We start from the raw sequence: 23,061 nt of genomic DNA, 5'->3' as shown, positions 1-23,061 counted from the left end.
TTTTAGCCATCCTGTATATTAGGCTAACGAATATAGTAGTTAGACGCTTAAACCCCCCCCCCCCCCCCCCCCCCCACCTGCATCAAAAATCTGGGTAGCTCCCCTTCTTAAATCCATCCTTGGGTCCTAAGGACTAAACCTGCCAAAGGAAATCTCTTGTTCATGTAACCTACCGTAGTTGACCTTTTTATGCCCTGAGCACACTCGACTAGTAGGTTTGGCAATGAAGAAGTGAGCTTGACTTACCCTTAGAATCGGAGCGTACAAGTTCAGACAGGCGCGCCATGAGGATAGCCATGCGTTTGGCGGCGGCGATGATCTCGTTGTCTTTGGAGGACCACTCGCGCACTGCCTTGTGCAGGTTGTGCGCTGCCACCTGACAAATACATGTTATTGTTATATTCGAAAGAATGTAATTTTGTACAATGTTTGATATTAAGCTTAACACTTGAGGTAACATTATTTTGTGGTTACCATTAAAGTTCCCCTCATGGGCCACCAAAATGCGACGGCGGGCGACGACCGGTCTGGCCTAGTGGGTAGTGACCCTGCCTGCTAAGCCGATGGTCCTGGGTTCGAATCCCGGTAAGGGCATTTATTTGTGTGATGAGCACAGATATTTGTTCCCGAGTCATGGGTGTTTTCTATGTATTTATGTATTTGTATATTACATATATCGTTGTCTGAGTACCCACAATACAAGCCTTCTTGATGAGCTTACTGTGGGACTTACTCAATTTGTGTAAGAATGTCCTATAATATTTATTTTATAAAAAAAAATGACTGTTTACTTACATGTATTGGTAAAATGAGACAGATGTTTGCAGCCCGCCCGGTATAATTCTTTATGTAAATAGCTCCCTAAGTGCCACTTGCACCATTCCACTAATCCTGAGTTAGCAGAGTTTACCCTGGAGTTACCATGGTTACCAGTACAATTTGACACTGAGTTAACGGTTTAACTGCTTAACCTCGGGTTAGTGGGATGGTGCAAGTGGCCCTAAGACGTGACTTCGTGACTACTGTATCGCAACTGTAGCAATGTTGTATCGCGATAGTAGTAATGCAGAATAGTGTATACGTACGTGGGTATAAGACCAGCGACAACATCGCGACTGTATCGCTGCAAAAAGTCGCTGTAACGGCACACGGCGACTTTTACGATCCTTAAGGTCTAAAGTCAGTTAATTAACTTACCAGTATAGGCGCAGCGCAGTGCAGCGCTGAACTTTATTGAACCTAAACTTACCAGAATAGGTTGGCTGGGATGCGGCTGCCTGCTGAATATGTCCTCGCCTTCATCATCAGTATCGGGTGGTGGTGGACGCGGGGGCGGGGCGCCGCTCGAGGGCGGGGGTGGGCGCGGCGGGGCCTGCTGCTTGGACACGTGCAGCGCCGACAGAGCTTCGGGCAGTGCCGGGGGCGGGGGCGGCGCGTAGTGGCGGGATAGAGCGGATTCCACGGCGGAAGCGGCGTTGATTATCTGCGAAAAAAAAAATTAACATAATTTGCTTACGCCACAGAATAAATAATAGTACTAGGCACAGAAGATTCACTCGACTAACAAAACGCGTTTATTACGTCAGATATGCGTCCAGCAGGCGTCCGTTCCGTAGCGGTGCGCGGCAAATACTATGGCTAGACACCAAAATTCGTGTGGGCCGCATGTACTTGTAGCGACACAACAAAATCGCGGAGTGAGCCACGCCTTCGCTTCGTCTGTTTTCGTGTTTTCAGAAATAGTCCATAGTAAAAGTTGTTTAATGTAACCTACATGGTCGCCCGCCGCAAAGTGTAGCTAAGCTAACCGTGTAAAAAATCGCTTTTCCATATCTTACCTCAGAGTTAGCCGACCGCCAAGCAGGCGCTTGTGAAGAATCTCCCAAGGCCACAGCCTTAGCGCGGTGCACGGCCGGCGCGATGGCCGCTTGTAAGCGCTGGTGCGCGCTGTTTAGAGCGCGAGCGAATTCGGCGTCTTCCGTGTTTTCGCGCTCGGCACCACCAACGAGGAGCACGCGGTTTGCTAACCTAAAAAAAAAAAAAAATTTTTAACCCATATAAGATAAGACGGCTGAAGCGCTGGTGGCCTAGCGGTAAGAGCGTGCGACTTGCAATCCGGAGGTCGCGGGTTCGAACCCCGGCTCGTACCAATGAGGTTTTCGGAACTTATGTACGAAACATCATTTGATATTTACCAGTCGCTTTTCGGTGAAGGAAAACATCGTGAGGAAACCGGACTAATCCCAATACGGGCCTAGTTTACCCTCTGGGTTGGAAGGTCAGATGGCAGTCGCTTTCGTAAAACTAGTGCCCACGCCAATTACTGGGATTAGTTGCCAAGCGGACCCCAGGCTCCCATGAGCCGTGGCAAAATGCCGGGACAACGCGAGGAAGATGATGATAAGATAAGACGGCTGACTGATTCGCAACAATAAAGCGAATACCGATCGAATATTTTCTGACAAAAAATTAATGTAAAAATGTAGATGTTGCAGCGCATTTCCTTTATTCTATATTAATTTATCGTATATGGCATTACTGAATTTAAAGTCAATATTAATCTAGAGATTTATGTTTGCACTCTTCAGATACTCGATGGCCCTTACTGAGGTTCGCGAGGTCTTCAATCTTTGCTTCAATAAAGTGGATATTTTCGAAAAGAATTGCACCGAAAATCCAAAAAATGCGTAACTTATTTTAAATTTACTTATAATATACTAGCGACCCGCCCCGGCTTCGTGGGTTAACAAATTGTGGTTGTGGTAACGGGATCTGACTCCAAAGAAAACAACCGAATCACTTTCACAGCTGTATTGTGGCAAAGCGGTACATAGTTTTAGGCACAAGCGAAGGAAAGATAATGTAAACAAATGCGTAAGTCGTAAGCGATAAGCGGGCGCGGGCGCAGCGCGGAGCGGCATGCATTCGCCGTCAAGTTGTGAGTCTGACTGGCGTGGCGGGCAGCGCGGCCGGCGCGGGAGCGCGCCTCGTCGAGCCGGTTTACTGGTGTGACGTCACGGCAGCCTGTCCACCGCGTCCGGAGTTTCGACACAAAAGATAGGATAATTTGTTTGTATTGATGTTGATTTTAATATGTTTATTTATATATATTGCATGTGAATTACTATAGTGAAAGTGAATGTTTTTATATATTTATTTATGTATTTACATTTATATATATTGTATTTATTTATTTATATTTACTGTATGTGTATCTTTATTATTTATGTTTAGTGTTATAAATATTATGATATTATTTATTATTATATACATGCATTTAATAGAAGTATAGTGGTTACACCACAAAATTATACATAAAACCTTCCTCTTGAATCACTCTGTCTATTTAAAAAAAACCGCATCAAAATCCGTTGCGTAATTTTAAAGATCTAAGCATACATAAGGACAGACAGACAGCGGGAATCGAATTTGTTTCATACTATGTAGTGATTATATGAATGCGTGTACCATACCTGGCGATAGCGGAAGTGTTGTCGACCATCTTCTGCGAATCGTTGTTGCGAATGGCATCCTCGCACAGATACGTGTGTTTCTGCATCAGCTCGCCTACAAAACACGAATCTCATATAAAAACTCGGTAAAAACTCATTTAGACGGTGCGAGACCTCGCATGCGAGTTTCATTACATTGCGTCATTTGATCGGTCGGCTGAATTGATGTCACCTCAATGGTCCGCAATGTAACTAAAATCGTATACGAGTTCGCGCGCCGTCTAAATGAGCCATAAGTCTGCTTTTCAAAACTGCTGTGTCTAAGGTTGAAATTACCATGATGATTGAAGAACAATAAAATAAAAACGTCCGGGCCCCGGCATAATTTGGATAACAGTATGTAAACTAATAATTGAAGTCGCGGGTTCAAACCCCCGCTCTAATCATTAGATATTTACCAGTCGCTTTTCGGTGAAGGAAAACATCGTGAGGAAACCGGACTAATCCCAATGAGGTCTAGTTTACCCTCTAAGTTGGAAGGTCAGATGGCAGTCGCTTTCGTAAAAACTAGTGCCTACGTCAAGTCATGGGATTAGTTGCCAAGCAGACCCCAGGCTCCCATGAGCCGTGGCAAAAATGCCGAGATAACGCGAATAATAAGTATGTAAATTAAAATGTCTTACCGGCAGTGCGTACAAAGTCAAGCGGGTCTACGGCTTGGTCGCACAAGTCGCGCACGCGCAGTACCGCATCAGCGTACTGATTTTTCAGATTGTTGAAGTGCTCCTCTGCTACCTACAAAACCAAAATTCAATATAGCCACTGAATTAATGATAGTACTAGGTACAGAAGATTTACTCTCTAACAAAACGGATCTATTACGACAAATATGGCCGCTAGGGGGCGCAAGCGCCAGCAGGCGTCCGTTCCGTAGCGGTGTGCGGCAACTACTACGGCTAGACACCAAAATTGGTGTGGGCCGCATGAACTTGTAGGTACTTGTAGCGACGCGACGAAATCGCGGAGTGAGCCACGCCCGATATAGCACACGATTAATTAACTTGCGTTAACTAGCTTAAGAGGAAAGGGGACAACCGCTTCTCCATACGAACGTAGTCCCTATTTCCCTCTCTAGATATTAACATTATAGAAAGTATGTATACACTCCCATTTATAGACGGGTCTATCGCGAAATTATTATTATTGTTCAAAACGCGAAAGTTTTAAATATGTATTATATGTATACACTATTTAATGCAGGGTTGGGTTAAACATTTCCCCTCTAAAAAAGAAAAAAAAAGTTAGGTTGAGATGAAGGTTCCTTAGCTCACCTTACTATCGGGGTAGTTAAGCCTGATCTTCCCGGCTGCCACCAGTTGGGGAGACAGTTTTTCAACCTGAAAGAGAAAAAACAAGATAAATACATGTTAACCTCTCTCACGGCTCGACTTAAGAACAATCAAAACCGTTCATTACCATACAAACTAAACCGTTTTCATAGCTTCAATAAATTTCTGGTAACCATATGACCCCTCATGGGCCACCAAATAGTATCAAAAGACGACGGATCTACAATATTCAAATGAAAGGTCGTTAGACTCACCATCAAATTTTATATTTTACCTTTACTTCAACAATGTTTTGTTGATTACCTCTCTAGCATGATGGGTGAGCTGATCAGCAAGCCTCTTATTGTGGTGTGAGTTAGCCGCAACCATGTGGGCAGTGGCGGCTGCTCGTTGGCTGAACGCTTGTAGGGCCGCTGCTTTATCGTGGAAGTTTGCTTCACGGCCGGGGGTACCTAATAAATTAATACAAGTTTTAGACCATGACTATTTTCTGTATTAGTTGACGAGTTTGTATTGAAGGCCTTTTAGATCTAAGCAAAGCCTTTGACATTGTAAAATACCCGATATAGTAGTACAAATTAGAAGAGCGTGTATTAAGAAGAAATGCGTTAAACTGTGTACACTTTTACCTTTCTAAAATATCACAATGTACATCAATAGAATATAAAGCTAGTTTTACAAAATGTATTCGTTGCGGAGTGCCACAAGGGAGTAAATTAGGTCCAATACTGTTGTATCAAAGTTTTCCCAGTGTCTTGCAATATGTCTGTAATTATTGCGTTTCTTATCAGTTACGAAATTATACTATCATTCTCCCACGTAAAGCCTACCTTCAGGTGCGTTGACGGCTTCAGTAAAGTGACGCAGTGGCGCAGCGACATCTATAAAGTCTTCAACCACGCGGTTGACGCAGGCGCGATCCATGCCACGCTGCAGTGCGTGCAGCTTGTCTGTCAACTCCCTAAAACATTATTCCGATTATCGAGATATTCTCAAATACCGTTCACTTTAAGAAACATCGCGGGTACAATTTCAATTATAGCATGAAACTAAACATGATGCAGCCCTACTAAACAAAGTCCATTTTCACCACTGACTTAATATAAAAGAAATAGACACACAAAGCAAAAAAAAATGTGGATCCCAATGACGTTTCGCACCATTTGCATTGATGATAAAAACGCTTACGTAAATTTTGAGTCAAGATAAATGTTTCGTACAGAAAAGAGCTTAATGTCGTAAGCATTATGTGTCAAATTTGCATACATAAGTACCAACACTGTTAAAAAATTTAGTCCGATGGCACTAAACGTAACGTATTTACGTCAAGCAACGTCAAACGAGAATAATGAACGAATGGAGTCACTTTGGTACACTTGAATAGGTATTACTGTACAGAAAAACCAATTGAAGTAATAAATAAAACAAATTTAATTTAATCGGGAGTTTAAATAAAATTAATTCGTGCTTCAAATTCAAACAAATTAAATTTTTAATAAGTAAGTATACGTCTTTAAATACTAATTTCCTTGAAATAAATTCAACTTATTAAATAAAATAACTGTGTATTTTAGATCTACATTTACTCATCGCACGGGTGCACGGGGACATTTAGGTACTGATTGGATTTTTTTTTATAAAGTCCATACTTTATAAAAAAATCGGGTTGTTCCCACTAGTTACCACCAAGTTGATATCAGTGGTAACTACTAGGATTTTTTTTTTCCCACCTTTTACCACTGGTAACTACTGGGAAAAATAATTCCCACTAGTTACCACCAAAGCGAGTTGGTGGAAATAACCCAAAAAAATCCTGTGGTTGTCACTGTGTTCAGACAGGTTTAGCATTTACAGTTAGTCGATATAAGCCCTTATTGGTTGTCGGAAACAGGGAAATGGGCCGATCACACAAGTGCCGTTTTGCTTTGTTTAAAACTGCATCAACCCTATCTCTTGCTATAATTAAATAGCAGTCCACTTTGCACGTCGCATAGGTTTTCTTGGAAATCTTGAATTTAAACATAATATTATTCCTTACGAATTCCATATAAAAATAAAAATATATATTGACCTCACATCGACTCATTAGATTTTTGTTCCTTGACATCCCTTCTTTGGTACTAACAAATTAATTTATTCAAAACCATAAAATTACCACCAGATTACATAAATTATGTAATGCTATCCAAAGAACTAACCGAAAGAAATACATTCCATCCTTTTTCCTTGTTTTATCTTTGTTATTTTTACATATTTTAACGGCACATTTCGTAATTGTTGACAACTTCACATTTGAGCGTTTCAAACAAGACTAAACGAAAAAGTAACGCGTGATCTGTTTCAACGTTACTTTTGTGGGGCCATTTTTTGCGGCTGATTGGGTATCCAGTTCTTTATTCTATATCAATGATTTTCACACAATTTATAGTCTGACAAGATATTGTAGAAAATTATGTCGCACTATAACTTTCAAGATATTATTACCAAACTATTTTCACTTTTTCCTCTCATCTAGGCAAAGGTTAACTGGAAAATATATCTAGCAATTTATGGTCCTCGCGAAATTGGTTGTTCCATACTTACGCTATGGAATGTCCAACTTAGCTACCCTAAACCGTAACAATCACAGAGCGTGACTATACAGCGAGCAAAAGTTAGTTATCATCTAGCCGTTTTCGGCCACAGCGACTACTTTCTACTGCTGAGAGCGTCGCTGGTGCGCTCTCAGGTGACTGACGTAGCCACTCTTTGCAGCAAATGTGCAGCCACACTCGCTGCAGGTCAGCACCCCTCCCACGTAATAGGCTAGATGACAAATTTTTATTTATGGTATCAATCAATAAGGTTTGTTTTTAGGATCAAATGTCTATATGGGGCCCATTGCATTAAAGTGATTAAAGCAATACAAAAGTCAGAAATGATAGTCAAAGTCCGATAGTCGTACTTCACTCGCGAAACGCCCCTAACAAATCGCTATGTGAACGTGACGTCAAGGTCACAAGGATCGCATCTTGAAGTATGAACAAAACTTGAAGTATGAAATATTGCGTTTATGTATATAGTTGCTATACAATCTTTTTTTGGATAAAACGTGAGTAATCGAATGGTATCCTAACCTATTTCGTTTTTGAAAGTTAAATAAAATAAAATAAATCAAACCTTCAGTTTCAGATGCTGTTTTTTTTGTATTATTTCCATATATTTTTTTAATATCTACAATATTGTGGTAAATTGCTCATTTGCTATCTATTTTACTAGATTTTGTTATAAAATTCAACATGTGTCATCATCCCTATTATATGTGATGGCCACAGATGGTCTGACCTTTAGACAGCACATTGTAATAATGTTACCTGGTGATCGCTCGCGCTTCCTCGGAGTCCCCTCGTCCGCTGGCGCACAAGTCGGCCAACTTGTCCGATAAACGTTGCACGTCCGAACACAGTTGGAGGATTTCAGCCTTTTCTCGACCTTGCAGTCCGTCCGCGATCTATTAAAAAAAGATTTTTTTAGTTTTTAACCCCCGAGGCAAAAAGAAAGGTCTTTTAAGTGAAAGCGGGTTTCCTTGCGGTGGTTCTTAGTTGTGTTTGATAAAAATCGATCCAGCGGGCTCAGCACGGTTCCATTTTTATCCACTATCACTATGCCCGTCACTTTTGCACTTACATACTTGTTAGAACGTGACAGGCATGGTGACAAATGATAAAAATGCGACCGTGCTACTAGGCCAGCAGTTTGAAGAGTATCAGTTTTATTCCAAAATGATTTAAGGCATATATTTGTACGTATGGTTTTTTTAATTAAATAGTTTTGAGCTGAGTGTTGCTGTTTGCCCCTGTACTTTGCGGGACCGCGTCTGAATAAGAGGAGTACTCGTTGTTAAATACTGAGCATAGCGAGGAGTGCTAAATACCAAGCTCACTCTGCATGGTGTTTGCAATGACAAAGTGTAGCAATGTCATCATTTGGAGCCCACTGGCCTTGAAGACGGTGCTTATAAAAAGCAGCCACGAGATCTACTGCGGAATACCGATACCGAGCGTAGCGAGGGACTCAAAAACATTTTTTTTCTTTGATCTCACCTTTTGTCGTGGATTTTTTTGTGATTAATGTGGAATTCCGAGCGAAGCGACGACTTTACAAGGTTATTTCTTATTTTCCTTTTGACTCACCCTCTGTCCCTGAGAAACGATGCTGTTAATCGCCTTCTGGCCCTCGACCCTCGTGTGGGGGTCCGCATTGGGGTGCAGAAGCCATTTGTGAGCGGTCTCCATCGTTGCTCGCATGGTCTTGCCTCCGGCTTGCTCCCTGAATTTCCTGTTGACTTACCCTCTGTCCCTGAGAAACGATGCTGTTAATCGCCTTCTGGCCCTCGACCCTCGTGTGGGGGTCCGCATTGGGGTGCAGAAGCCATTTGTGAGCGGTCTCCATCGTTGCTCGCATGGTCTTGCCTCCGGCTTGCTCCCTGAATTTCCTGTTGACTTACCCTCTGTCCCTGAGAAACGATGCTGTTAATCGCCTTCTGGCCCTCGACCCTCGTGTGGGGGTCTGCATTGGGGTGCAGAAGCCATTTGTGAGCGGTCTCCATCCTTGCTCGCATGGTCTTGCCTCCGGCTTGCTCCCTGAATTTCCTGTTAACTTACCCTCTGTCCCTGAGAAACGATGCTGTTAATCGCCTTCTGGCCCTCGACCCTCGTGTGGGGGTCCGCATTGGGGTGCAGAAGCCATTTGTGAGCGGTCTCCATCGTTGCTCGCATGGTCTTGCCTCCGGCTTGCTCCCTGAATTTCCTGTTGACTTACCCTCTGTCCCTGAGAAACGATGCTGTTAATCGCCTTCTGGCCCTCGACCCTCGTGTGGGGGTCTGCATTGGGGTGCAGAAGCCACTTGTGAGCGGTCTCCATCCTTGCTCGCATGGTCTTGCCTCCGGCTTGCTCCCTGAATTTCCTGTTGACTTACCCTCTGTCCCTGAGAAACGATGCTGTTAATCGCCTTCTGGCCCTCGACCCTCGTGTGGGGGTCCGCATTGGGGTGCAGAAGCCATTTGTGAGCGGTCTCCATCGTTGCTCGCATGGTCTTGCCTCCGGCTTGCTCCCTGAATTTCCTGTTGACTTACCCTCTGTCCCTGAGAAACGATGCTGTTAATCGCCTTCTGGCCCTCGACCCTCGTGTGGGGGTCCGCATTGGGGTGCAGAAGCCACTTGTGAGCGGTCTCCATTCTTGCTCGCATGGTCTTGCCCCCGGCTTGCTCCGCGGCCCGCACGCCTTCGTTCACTATGGAGTCCACCTCGTTGATCGTGTTTCGAAGGTCGGAGGCTAGGTTTAGTGCCTGTAAAGAATCATATCACTGTAATATAACGTTTTATAATTATAATGGAAAGAATAATTCAATATTCGTGGACAGGGTTAAAATTAAATTCGCAATAATCATCACATGACTATTATAATGACGACTGGACGGCTTAGTACCCATTAGGCCAGACCAGTCGTCACTATAGTGACCCTGCCTGCTAAGCCACGGTTCTGGGTTCGAATCCTGGTAAGGGCATTTATTTGTGTGATTAACACACATTTATTCCTGAGTCTTGGGTGTTTTCTATGTATTATATATCGTTGTCAGAGTACCCACAACACAAGCAATTCTTGGCCTTACTGTGGGACTTAGTCAATAATGTGACTTAGTAACTATGCATCTCGCATAGTCACATACCTAACTAGTTACTGTCGGAAAACAGACAAGACTATATGGCAGGTTTACAAACAAATTCATACGTAATAAATAAGCTTTTTAGACCTTAACTTTAAATGATTTCATTGTTTATTTGACTATCCCTATCGTCAATATTTAGGTACATAAAAAGAGCCAAAATTAATTTTATACCTATTTCAATTTTAAGTAATTTTGATATATTACCTTGGCCTCTCTACCATGGCCGTATTGCCTCTCATCGCAGAGTTGATCAGCGTTAATGCCACCAGACCTGAAACACATAAATATATGTAGTTCATACATTAATTTCAAGTATTTCAACTATGAAGTCTTTGCTTGGCCTTCTTTTTTGATCCATTTGTTTCCATAGAGACAGTTTGTTAAAAATAATAATTAGTCCAGTAGTTTCCGAGAAAATAGGCTGAGGGTTCCGTTTTTTTCCTTTTGAGGTACGGAACCCTAAAAATGTAAACCAAATTACCACTTCCGTCTATAGTCGTCATATTAGTATAGGCATCATAGGTACAGATGTGGTGCATAATTATTTTCCATCGTTTTTTCACGGAAACGTATGAACGTGTCTTGCTATTTCAGTCAGTCTCAGTACAAAACCAGCCAAGTGCGAGTCGGACTCGCGTTCCAAGGGTTCCGTCCATTAAGTCCGACTCACGCTTGACTGTACAAGTGTACATTTCTAATAGGTATTCCTGTCATCTCTATTTTGTGTATTTTTTTCAAAATTTTAGACCCAGTAGTTTGAGAGATAAAGGGGGGGGGGGGTAAAGGAGTGAACCTATAAGGGTTCCGTTTTTTCCCTTTGAGGTACGGAACCCTAAAAAGTACTGAGGTTGACTGAAGTGGCATAACAAATACGAATGTTTCCGTGAAAATACGATGGTAAACAATTATGTACTACAACTGTATCAGCACCAGTTGAGGTAACGCACGTGTCACGTGATGTCACTAATTTTGAAAAAGAATTTGGTGAGTATCATAGACTAGGAATCCTCTAGACGGAGTTTAGAGCAATAGGGATGTTGACACATGTTGAATTTTATAACAAAATCTAGTAAAATAGATAGCAAACGAGCAATTTATCACAATAATGTGGATATTAAAATAAAATATTGAAAAATTACAAAAATACAGGACCTGAAAGTTTCAAAATTTAAGTTTTTTTTTACTTCCAAAAACGATAAAAGTAAGGGTACCATTCGATTCCTTACATTTCACCAAAAAAATATTGTATAGCAACTATATACATAAACGCAATATTTCACCGACAAAAACGCAATTTTCTTGTTTTGTCCATACTACAACGTGGGTGATGACGTCACGGCCTCTGGCCGTTTTGTATAGGGCGTTTCGCGAGTGAAGTGCGACTGTCGGACTTTGACTACAATTTCTGACTTTTGTGTTACTTTAATGCAATGGGTCCCATATAGACATTTGATCCTAAAAACAAACCCGATCGATTGATACCATAAAAAAAATTTGTCATTTAGCCTATTATTTCATGAAACCGATGGTGCCAAAATACTGGGGTGCGGGGGACGAGGTGAGCGAGTCCCGTGCCGTGATTGGTCCGTTCAAAGACACGGACGTCACACAAAAACACTTTGACTCGAAAATGGAGTAAAACTACCGTATATTTGTGGCAGAGGGGGTAACGCTGCTATGCTCAGTCTGGAGGATGTCTTGTCTGTGGTGAGTATACTGAATAATTTGCTTACCTTACGTGTCTACGAATAGTGTCGGCATGCGTAGGTCCCAGATGTTCGGCGGCGCGTTGCGCAGAAGTTAGCACCGAGCGGAGCGCCCTTTCGCCGCTGCTGTTGCGTAAAGCATCAGGATCCTGCATAAACATAAAAACCAATAAATAGCGTAATTCGGCCAGTAAGTGGCCACCTGTTAGTAACTGGCCGCCCTCAACTAAAAATGAATGCTATTCACCTATAAACAGAATTCATTTTAGTATAAGGTGGCTAGTTATTGAAGGCTGGTCTGTTATTTTTTTTTTTAACTTTATTGCACAGTAAAAATATACAGTGACAAAAGGCGGACTTAATGCTACACGGCATTCTCTACCAGTCAACCTTTAGGCCAAACAGAGAAACATAGTTGGTGCGGGGTATGTAAAGAACATTAAAACTTGATGCTTAAAATTAATAGGCACAAATATAAATGTAATGTGAAGATATAATAAATATATATACAACAATAATATATACGTATATGTATACAATATATATATATATGTATATATATATATATAAACCTGCTACTAAATTTACTATGAAGATACTTAATCTTTAGACTTTTCAAAAAGATACTTGCGCAGCTTGCGCAGCTTGCGCTTGAACGTCAACTTAGTCTCGGCTTGTCGTAAGCTGAGAGGCAAATCATTCCAGAGACGGATGGCTTGTTATTGAAACCTTATACTAAAATGAATTGTGTTTACAGGTGAATAGAATTCATTTTTAGTTTAGGGTGGCCAGTTATTGGCCGGTGGCCAGTTGCTGGCGAATTACCCTACCTATTAAAAAAAAATGTAGTTTTTCACCTTTGACGAAGTTACATGGTAGAAAACACTAGATTCTGTAACTACTAAGGGCCGATACAGACAGACTGCAACCCGACTGCAATTTGTATAGGAACTGCTTGCCAACTGTTGACGACCGGTCTGGCCTAGTGGGTAGTGACCCTACCTGTGAAGCCGCGGTCCTGGGTTCGAATCCCAGTAAGGGCATTTACTTGTGCGATGAGCACAGATATTTGTTCCTGAGTCATGGTTGTTTTCTATGTATTTAAGTATTTGTATATTATATATATCGTTGTCTGAGTACCCACAACACAAGCCTAGAGCTTACCGTGGGGCTTAGTCAATTTGTGTAAAATGTCCTCTAATATTTATTTATTTATTTAACTGCAAAGTCGGCCCTAAGAGCCACAAACTCGGATTTGCACCCAAGATTTGCATCTGATTTGTGACGATATGTCGTGCGCGAGAAAGATTTGTCAAAAAGTGATATTTTTGAGTACATAATAAATACATTCTCAAAATCAGCTTCTCGACAGTTAGTTCGATTTTATGTACAGTCACCAACACCACATGGAATTGTTATGTCATTTAGGTTTCTTGCTAAATTGGAAATTCTATAGCGTAAGTATTCAACAACCATTTAGCTAGGACCCTAAACGCGGAGCGTGATGGTACCAATACCACAGAATAAATATAGCACTAGGTACAGAAGATTCACTCTCTAACAAAACGCGTCTATTACGACAGATATGACCGCTAGATGGCGCAAGCACGAGCAAGGGTCCGTTCCATAGCGGTGCGCGGCAACTACTATGGCTAGACACCAAAATTGGTGTGGGCCGCATGTACTTGTTTGCGACGCGACGAAATCGCGGAGTGAGCCACGCCTGCCAATACCAAGTACTCTTTTGGTTATGACTTTTAATTTGTAGTGTTCATATTCCAGAGTAAACTTTTTTGGTGTAAAGTCTATTTTTTTATTCGGTAGACTGAAATGACAGTTAATAGTATGAAATGACATTTCATGTTCATACAATTAACTGTCATTTCAGTCTACGGAATAAAAAAATAGACTTTAGGTACAATGACAATAGTAGTTTGTGTTACAAGGGATCAAAATGATATATTTCCGTCAAGGGCGTACATTGAATCCTGAATGAAGCGATGGATTCTACAATAGAATCCTGAACGTAGTGAGGTATTCTAAAGTAGAATCCTGAGCATAATGAGGGATTCAAGTGTTAACGCCCAAGACGAAATAATTTTGATACCGTGTGACACATACCTACTGCTTTTCACGTCAACTACGAGGAAAATAAAAAAATCTTAGTGTTGACACAATCTGCCCTAGTAGCACGGTCGCATTTTTATCGTTTATCACCGTGCCTGTCACGTTCTAACAAGTAAGTGCGAAAGTGACGGGCATAGTGATAGTCGATAAAAACGGAACCGTGCTGAGCCCGCTGATGCTTAAACAGATTATTTAAGCTAAAAAAATAATGTGCAAAAAAAATGTAAAAATAGTGTGCAGTGTGCTTGAACAGAAAAGTGCCACTTTGATCCCTCCTAGCAGGAAAAAAAAGCTCTTTTCTGAATAAGAGGTGTGAAATAGTTATTTGTACAACAAGAGATCAAAGTTTGATATTTCTTCGAGTGCTTATTTTGAGTCCCGTGCAAGCGAAAGATTCTATACTAGATTCACGAGCGTAGCGAGTGAATCTAATTTAGAATCTTGAGCGTAGTAAGGGACTCAAAAGCGCACGAGATGTAAATAACTTTGATCTCGTGTAGTTCACAAAACTTTTCACCTCAGCAGTGAGAACATATTAGAGAACCCGAAAAATGCATTCCTTCTTCATCATCTTACCTCTATTCACTCATGTTTTCTTAAGATATACCAACAATTAAGTTTTCACCTCAGCAGCTCGAACAAGGGTACTTTACTACTTAAAAACAGTGAGCAAAATCGCATTTTGCTCACTGAGTGAGCGAAATCGTATTTTGCTCATTTTGTCTCACTCAGTGAGCAAAATGCGATTTTGCTCACTGTTTTTAAGTAGCAAAGTACCCTTGTTCGAGCTGCTGAGGTGAAAAGACATATTTTCAACTTACATTGAGGAATTCGTGCGCGTTAGCCATTTTGCCGTGTATCTGAGCCTGCAGAGCCTTCAGGACGGCAATGTTGTCCTTCTCACCCCCGTCTTCGACATACGACGTTAGCTGTAGTACTCTGCAAACAATAGTAGTAGAGTGTAAAGCCACCTTAATAGACAGTGTGACGTTGCCTTAACAAAATAGTAGGGATGTAACGTGTAACGATACATGATTTTGCCGATACGATACCGATACCGATATTTAAAGTAAATAATCGGCGATACCGATACCGATATCGATAGCCTGGTAGTTAGTTAAAAATTAAATAAATAAAGAATTATATCCTTTATATGCATAAAACATACTTATGTTTAATAGACACTCGATTTTAAGCAGTGTGAAAAACGGAAAAATAAAAATAAATAAAAATATATTCCTATTAGCAAAATAGCACGATTATAGCAAGTTCACTCTTACGTTGAGTAAGTAATATATCGTAGTAAAACTTACGTAAGTTTTGACACATCAAGTTAAAATTGAGGTGAAGAATATTCTTGACCAATAAAATACCTTACTGTGGGTTGTTTACATTTTGTTATGATATCGGGTGTATTCAAATCGGCGATGCCGATATATCGGCCTGCCGATTATATCGGCCGATATATCGTATCGGTATCGGTATCGTTACATCCCTACAAAATAGACCATGACAGCTATGACATCTAGCCCCGCCCCACTTCCACTAATGTCGGCTACTGGACTGAATCACAGAATAAATAATAGTATAGTTTGTAGCTTTCTAATAGACCCCGAAGGCTAATCCTATTGTCTATTGTTAAGAAAAACCGCTCGTGCCACGTGCCACAACCACCTGCATAAAAAATCGGTACTTCGGTTACTGAGTGCCGGCGAGTCGGACGCTACAGAACCAGTCTAAAATGTGTCATCGAGATGCGTAACAAAGGCGCGTTATCGGAGAGCGCACCTACACTGGTTTTTTGAGCGTTGGACTAGCCCGCGCTCAGGTGCCAAATAGAATAATGAAGACCCTTTTTTGCAGGTAAGTAGCACGTGCGGTTTTACTGAACAATAGACAATAGGATAAGCCTTCGGGCTCTACTAGAAAGCTACAAACTATACTAGGTACAGAAGACTCACTCTCTAACAAAACGCGTCTGTTACGATCAGCACAGATATGGCCGCTAGGTGGCGACAGCGCCACGCGCGGCTTATGGCTAGCCACCAAAATTGGTGTGGAACGGATGTACTCTTAGCTACCTGTAGCAAAGCGACGAAATCGCGGAGTGAGCCACGCCTGACTGAATCTAGATCCGTTACTAAAATATGTATCTATCTGATAAGTAAGTTGTTTTATAAAATATACCATCATTGTAGACTCTTAGCAAGTGTTTTATTCAAAACTACTACAATCATTAAATAGTCTTGTATTTGTTGGCCGAGTGTGATTTAAAAGAGCGAGCGAAGCGAGGCCGTTTAATAACACGAGACTGGTAAAAGGGGTAATCCCTATTTCGATCTAAATTATTCATAAACGTCTGCTAAGTTAATCAGCTGATGATCGTTTGTCCCTCTCTATGGCATAACGACAGATAGGGACAAACGACGATCATCAACTGATTTAGTTAGCAGACGTTTATGAGAAACGCCTAGAAAGTAGTAGGGTGTTTCTCTGTGTTCTAGTCTAGTAGATTTACTATGAGACTAAATCTAGTTAGTTCTGTTGTTGTCTGTACATGTCCGTACATGTTTTGTGATCGCCACGAATGAAAATATTTTATCTTATCTTATATTTACCTGATAATTTCATGAATTTCGTCAGCCATCCTTTGGGCGAGGTAGTTTCTATTCTGACCCGCCTCTTCGATACCTTTGCCACCTGACAATAGCAAAAAACCATAGATAACAGAGAAAAACTGACAGCAGATAGTAACAGAAAACGACCTAAATGTAAATTAATAATGTTGCAGTATAATATGTAGTTTTATACTCTGCATTCACATTGACCGCCGACGCGAGCTACGCGCTACGAGCGTAGCCGATAGCGTTTTTTCCGCTTTGTAGCGAAAAGCGCCTGCGACCAAAGAACCACCCGCTGGGCGCAAGTATTAAAATACCTTTTGATATAAGCTACATCAGAGCTCAAAGGGGTACGGCAAAGATAATAGTCATCTCGCTCGAATACTACTAGACCTAGGCAATGATATTATATAACCATAGATAGGTTATACTCATACTTGAGGAGCCCAAAAAATACTTCCATATTTATCTCTGTGCCTACGAAGAAATCTGTTATTTTTGATTAATTTCCTCATTCCATCCATCTTTGTCACACTCGTTGTTACAACATAAGGTCGTCTCTTTCTCTTTCGGTGTGCGGGATGTGGTGCTCGTTAGCACGTGCACATTTCTCGCTTGTCCAGCCGCGTCTAAAGGCAACTTGTCCAATTTGTCACAAGTTAAGCGCTTCAATTTTGGAACGCCTATAACCTATCTTGAGTTATAAATCATCGGACCTAGGACCGTGCGTCGTGGTTACAAAATGTGTCGTACAGTCAGCAGCAATAGTTGCTAAGCGGGCGAGGTGTTCAAAATGACCTTGACACGACTTATTGTTAAGAGAACAAGAGCGTGTCAAGGTAATTCTGAACACCTCGCCCGCTTAGCAACTTCTGCTGCTGACTGTACCTTCGGTGAGGATGTGTATGTATATCTTCATAGAGCAGATCAGCACGGGTGCCAGTTGCTTAACGCTCTCAAGACACCGCGCCAAGGTTTCTGCGTGAGGAGGATGGGTCAGCTCCGATGCGCGAGCCGCTACCTACGGACAGACAAACATACATTAGTCTTCAATCGAATTTAAACTGTTGTGAGACATACTAACATTGAATAACACACACACGCGACGCGGCGCGCCGCAGTACGCGATACACGGCCGTCGTAAACGCTGCTCGCACTGTTAGTGCTTGAGAAAGGAGACCTAGGCTCTCCGAGACCTGTCGCGAGAGTGACTTAAAACAAGTGAGTCTAAACCGTAAAATTATTCTACATTTGTCTTCATTTTAATTTTTAACAAGCAGAAACATCTGCGAACGATGCTATTAAGCTTAGAATAAATTTAAAAGTGGAAAAATTAGTGTCTTGGGTGAGACTTGAACTCACGGCCTCTGGATCGATACTCCAGCGCTCTGCCACCTGAGCCACCAAGACCACAAGATACATTAGTCTTAGTTCTTAAGGAGGTAAGGAATATGCGAATAATTACCAATTTCATAACTCCGTTCGAATGCGATATAGATATAGATATATTTATTTGCAAAAATGTAGTGATAGACATAGGTGGGAATAATTTTGGAGGCGTACATTTCACTTGAAGAAGCATGCAATTTTTTCTTACTAGCTAGGTACTAAAACTAAATATATACAAATTGAAGCTAAGTTTAGTTATACAATAATAACATCATCAAAATACACACACATATCATTTCATTTCTACCTTTGATTTACAATATTACCATTATATAGAATTATTTATTCATTTATAAATGTCAAATTTCTACCTACGATTTACAATAAGTATTACCATTAAGTATAAAAATTATTTATTCATTTACAGATGTCAAGTATTCATTAATTTTGTAATAACATTTATCTAAACAAATAAGAGGTTTGTGATTTTATCTGAAGAAATATAAACTGATATAGATGTCTTGTCTTAGTAAGATGGCATATAGTCGAGAAATTGGGACGGGTTCCACCGTGGCGGGGTGGCCAAGGGGTTCAGGGCGTTAGCCCGGATTGCTAAAGACGCCGGTTCGAATCCGGCCTTCACCACTGGAGGGCTTCGTCACTTTTTTAGGGTTCCGTACCCAAAGGGTAAAAACGGGACCCTATTACTAAGACTCCGCTGTCCGTCCGTCCGTCCGTCCGTCCGTCCGTCCGTCCGTCCGTCCGTCTGTCACCAGGCTGTATCTCACGAACCGTGATAGCTAGACAGTTGAAATTTTCACAGATGATGTATTTCTGTTGCCGCTATAACAACAAATACTAAAAACAGAATAAAATATGGATTTAAGTGGGGCTCCCATACAACAAACGTGATTTTTGTCCGAAGTTAAGCAACGTCGGGCGGGGTCAGTACTTGGATGGGTGACCGTATTTTTGCTTATTTTGCTCTATTTTTTGTTGATGGTGCGGAACCCTCCGTGCGCGAGTCCGACTCGCACTTGGCCGGTTTTCTTTAATATATGACATATCTTGGAAGGCAGGATTGAAAAGACAAGAGAAGAAGGGAAACCTAGAATAACTTATCTTAGCCAAATAAAAAATTATACGTCGTATGAAGAAATTAAAAGACTGGCACAAGAAAGAAATTATTGGCGATTACGCCACCGACAAGAGCTCTTAAGTTATGATGATGATGATGATATCAGTTTATAAGTTATATCATAGAGAAATATAGTAAGACAAGAGTGCTCACTCCATACATCAGTTCAGACTATTAATTTCAGTGTCTACATCTAACATCGAGTAGCGGAACTATCAGTACTGCTACTTGACAAAAGATGTAGCACCGACCGGAAAGTTTATCTCAACAGCATAAGACTTTCCGGTCGGTGCTACATCTATTGTCAAGTAGCAGTACTGATAGTTCCGCTACTCGATGCTAGATGCTAATAGTCTTTTTGGTACTAAAACTGATGTATGGAGTGAGCACTCTATGTATTTTTTTCTCTATGGTTATATATAGTAGTGACTACTTACAAAAAAACACAAATCAAAATATTTAATAAAATAATTTTATTTCTTCCCAAAGTTGTGTAAAGAAATATGCTTATTTACCTCTCTAGCGGCTCTCGACAGCGCCGGCGATATGTCCCTCAGGAATTGCACCAGATCTTCCATAGTATCTATTACTTCTGCCACGCCAAGGTAATCCAGCACCTATGGACACATACACAAGGTTCTTATTACTATGATGAAACATAAAAAATATCGTAGGTATCAAACGTTCTTGTAATAGCTAGTTGATTAGTTTTAAGTTTTACATTTTTAATTTTATTTAAGTAGGTGTCATAGTAGACCCAAAAATTGTAGTCTACTTAGTAGTAGACCGAAATGTAGCATGCATTTTGTTAATTTAGCTGATATAGCTGGTCAACCAAATCTTGTCAGTAAAAAAAGGCGCGAAATTCAAATTTTATATGGGACGATATCCCTTCACGCCTACATTTTTTAAATTTGCCGCCTTTTTCTACTGTCAAGTTCTGGTTGACCAAGTATAGTAGTGAATTCTTTAGCGCCTAATGTAATCAATAAAAAAACTGGCATACTAGGAAAATCCTGCGAGACAGGCATAGCCTAGTGCAGTACGGCTACCATCAGTTTGGCACTGACATAAACGCCATCGAGAACGTAATTTACTTTCTATACATCTCGCTCGTACTCGCATATTAGTGCGAACGAGATGTATAGAAAGTAAATTACGTTCTCGATTGCGTATATGTCAGTTTTGACACTGTCAGTGACTCATGGTACGGGCTTAGGTGTCACGGGCAATTTATATATCTTGCAACAACTTTAGCAGTCTTTAACAATAGAATAAGTTTACGAAACCTTGTTTAATCATAAGATTCATGGTATTAATAAACTATTTCGGTTTTTTGATTTTGATTTTCATTAATTATTAAAATGTTTAACAAGAGTAAATGGCCAATTTATGAAGTTACAATCTTAATGTACCTTTTTGCATTCCTTAACGATTTTCCTGACTTCGGACTCATCGAAGCAGAGGAGAAGAGCCGACGTGCCCTGGAGAATGCCTCTAGAACCTTCTATCAGCTTTTTCCTGCAAATAAAACAATATAAAGTGTCATTCTATGGAACTTGCTAACTTAAGTATACAATAAGTCACTAGTAAATTCATCATTCAGAGACAATTTCAATATGGCGGTTTGTTTACATAGTAAGCAAGTTCTATAGAATGACACTTTACGTGACCAGCCATTTTTATCACAGATGACGCTTCCAAGAAAGTGAGAAAAATTTTGGGATCCTTCGCTTTTTCGGTATTATTATTAGCACACGGATTAAACAACAACTTTGCCCCTTGTAAAACAAATATGGCCACGAGTTGGGCGGACAGAATAACGTCAGATACAAAAGCCATATATATTACAGGCCAAACCAAGACATATATATATTAAAGCCCTATATAATTATATATATACCCCGGGCTCAAGATAAGATAATTATAGCTGCTTGGAGAGCACTGCGGCGATAACACGGTCGCATTTTTATCGCTTGTCACCATGCCTGTCACGTTCTAACAAGTATGTAAGTGCGAAAGTGACATGCATAAAAATGGCGATAAAAATGGAACCATGCCGCCCGCTGGTAAGTGTCCACAGTCGTCACGTCCGTCAGCCCTGAGGATACGACAAAGAAGAAAATCATTAAATAATACCTGGCAGGCCCGGAATAAGGATCGGCTCGCAGCATATCAGAAGCTTGTTGCAGTAATGTGGCAGCTCCTTCCACTCTTCGAAGGGCACCTGGCATGTCGTGTCTGAGGATCGCGTCGTCTGACGACTCGATGGTCTCATGGCCAACCTGGATAACAAGATTTATGTCATTAAATAAAGTCTGACACGACCAAAGCTTGCGTCACTGTCGAGTTGCCTTATATAGTTGGTCAAACCAAACTGCCAGTAAATAAGCACAAAAAAACTATACTCATCCTTTTCTTTTGGGTGCTAGTACTAGTGTAAGAACAAGATACGTAGTATGATTCTCCCTGTATATGTTTGAAATGAGACAGTCATTTGACAAACTATAGTTTCAACCATATAAGTAGGCACGTAATGAAAACCATTTCTTGACGGCATTCATCATAAAAAAATATTGGCAATATTGCAATACAATTGTGTTTCTTAATTCTTCGTCTTTGAATACAAAATAGGTTAATTTAAAACATTGATGATCGTAGCAATTTAATAATTAATAACACCCAAGGTTTTATTTAGTTTAAATCGATTTATTTGAAGTCGGTGATTCTCGGAGGAGAGTGCCCAGCGCTGATCTACCAAGGGCCGATGATTTGCGTACATCTCGACCAGTCTCTTAGCCAAAAGTTTCAGCCAGACTTCTATGCTAGCATCTCAAGGCATAGAAACACTTATGTTATGTAAAAATTTAGGGCCAAACCGGCCGAAATAAATGTCATATACTAAGAAAAAGTGACCCAGGCCTCCAGTGCCCCAGGCTGGAATCGAACCAGCGTCTTCTGCTATCGCGGCAGGTGCCTGTTGTCACTCGGCCACCGGGCCACAGCGGCATAGGTCGAATTTTTCCAAGTATATGCACGTCTTACTGAATGCTTATGGCGCCGCCTTCTAACTGTGTCATCTCAGGTGATACCGAGACCAGGCGATTTTCAAACCGGCCGATTCAGACCAGATACACGTATGCACCGTCTCACATATATAATTCCATACATGACATAGATAACCGAATGTTACACTCAGTCTTATGGTGTGTGGTAGTTTTAAAATGTTCTTACCTTGACGAGATTGTTGACGGCGAGCGACACGGCCTGCACGGGCCGCGCCAGGTCCGGCATAGCGTTGCCATCTTCGGCCTCTTCGTGTAGGATAACCAGTCGCGAGACCTGGAAAAAGATACGGCTATTAATTCAGGTATCCTAAGTGGACGCTCGAGTTGCGCGTGAAGCGAGGCGGGGCGTGCGGCGTGCATGTTAAACAAATGCAAACGTATAGGAGCGGCCTTAGTACACGCTGCTCAAATCCCCTGTGAGACCGACGCCACGCTGTACGCTCCGCCGAACGCTCCGCTTCGAGCGTCTACTCAGGCCTTACACTTATATGATTATAAAAATG

The 23,061-nt window shown here is 41.2% G+C and overlaps 1 protein-coding gene and 1 non-coding gene across 2 annotated transcripts in view; both read right to left on the bottom strand.

Moving 5' to 3' along the window:
- Positions 1-23,061, bottom strand: part of LOC134658399 (vinculin) — a 48,230-nt gene that overhangs the window by 8,990 nt on the left and 16,179 nt on the right. The window contains exons 2-20 of the mRNA XM_063514082.1: positions 22,725-22,832; positions 21,630-21,775; positions 20,906-21,011; positions 20,006-20,107; positions 17,852-17,984; positions 16,961-17,042; positions 15,164-15,281; positions 12,243-12,364; positions 10,714-10,780; positions 9,916-10,128; positions 8,155-8,291; positions 5,632-5,762; positions 5,105-5,253; positions 4,784-4,849; positions 4,136-4,247; positions 3,474-3,567; positions 1,839-2,028; positions 1,250-1,483; positions 247-376 (exon numbers count right to left, since the gene is read on the bottom strand). Of these exons, the coding sequence (XP_063370152.1) occupies positions 247-376; positions 1,250-1,483; positions 1,839-2,028; positions 3,474-3,567; positions 4,136-4,247; positions 4,784-4,849; positions 5,105-5,253; positions 5,632-5,762; positions 8,155-8,291; positions 9,916-10,128; positions 10,714-10,780; positions 12,243-12,364; positions 15,164-15,281; positions 16,961-17,042; positions 17,852-17,984; positions 20,006-20,107; positions 20,906-21,011; positions 21,630-21,775; positions 22,725-22,832 (2,440 nt within the window). The remainder of the gene's footprint in view (positions 1-246; positions 377-1,249; positions 1,484-1,838; positions 2,029-3,473; positions 3,568-4,135; positions 4,248-4,783; positions 4,850-5,104; positions 5,254-5,631; positions 5,763-8,154; positions 8,292-9,915; positions 10,129-10,713; positions 10,781-12,242; positions 12,365-15,163; positions 15,282-16,960; positions 17,043-17,851; positions 17,985-20,005; positions 20,108-20,905; positions 21,012-21,629; positions 21,776-22,724; positions 22,833-23,061) is intronic.
- Trnad-auc (transfer RNA aspartic acid (anticodon AUC)) lies at positions 18,301-18,373 on the bottom strand. Its single transcript has one exon. It is a non-coding gene; the product is annotated as a tRNA-Asp (tRNA).

The sequence above is a fragment of the Cydia amplana genome, chromosome 22 (genome assembly GCF_948474715.1).
Source record: "Cydia amplana chromosome 22, ilCydAmpl1.1, whole genome shotgun sequence".
Taxonomy (NCBI): domain Eukaryota; kingdom Metazoa; phylum Arthropoda; class Insecta; order Lepidoptera; family Tortricidae; genus Cydia; species Cydia amplana.
This window is presented reverse-complemented; position numbering and strand designations above follow the sequence as displayed.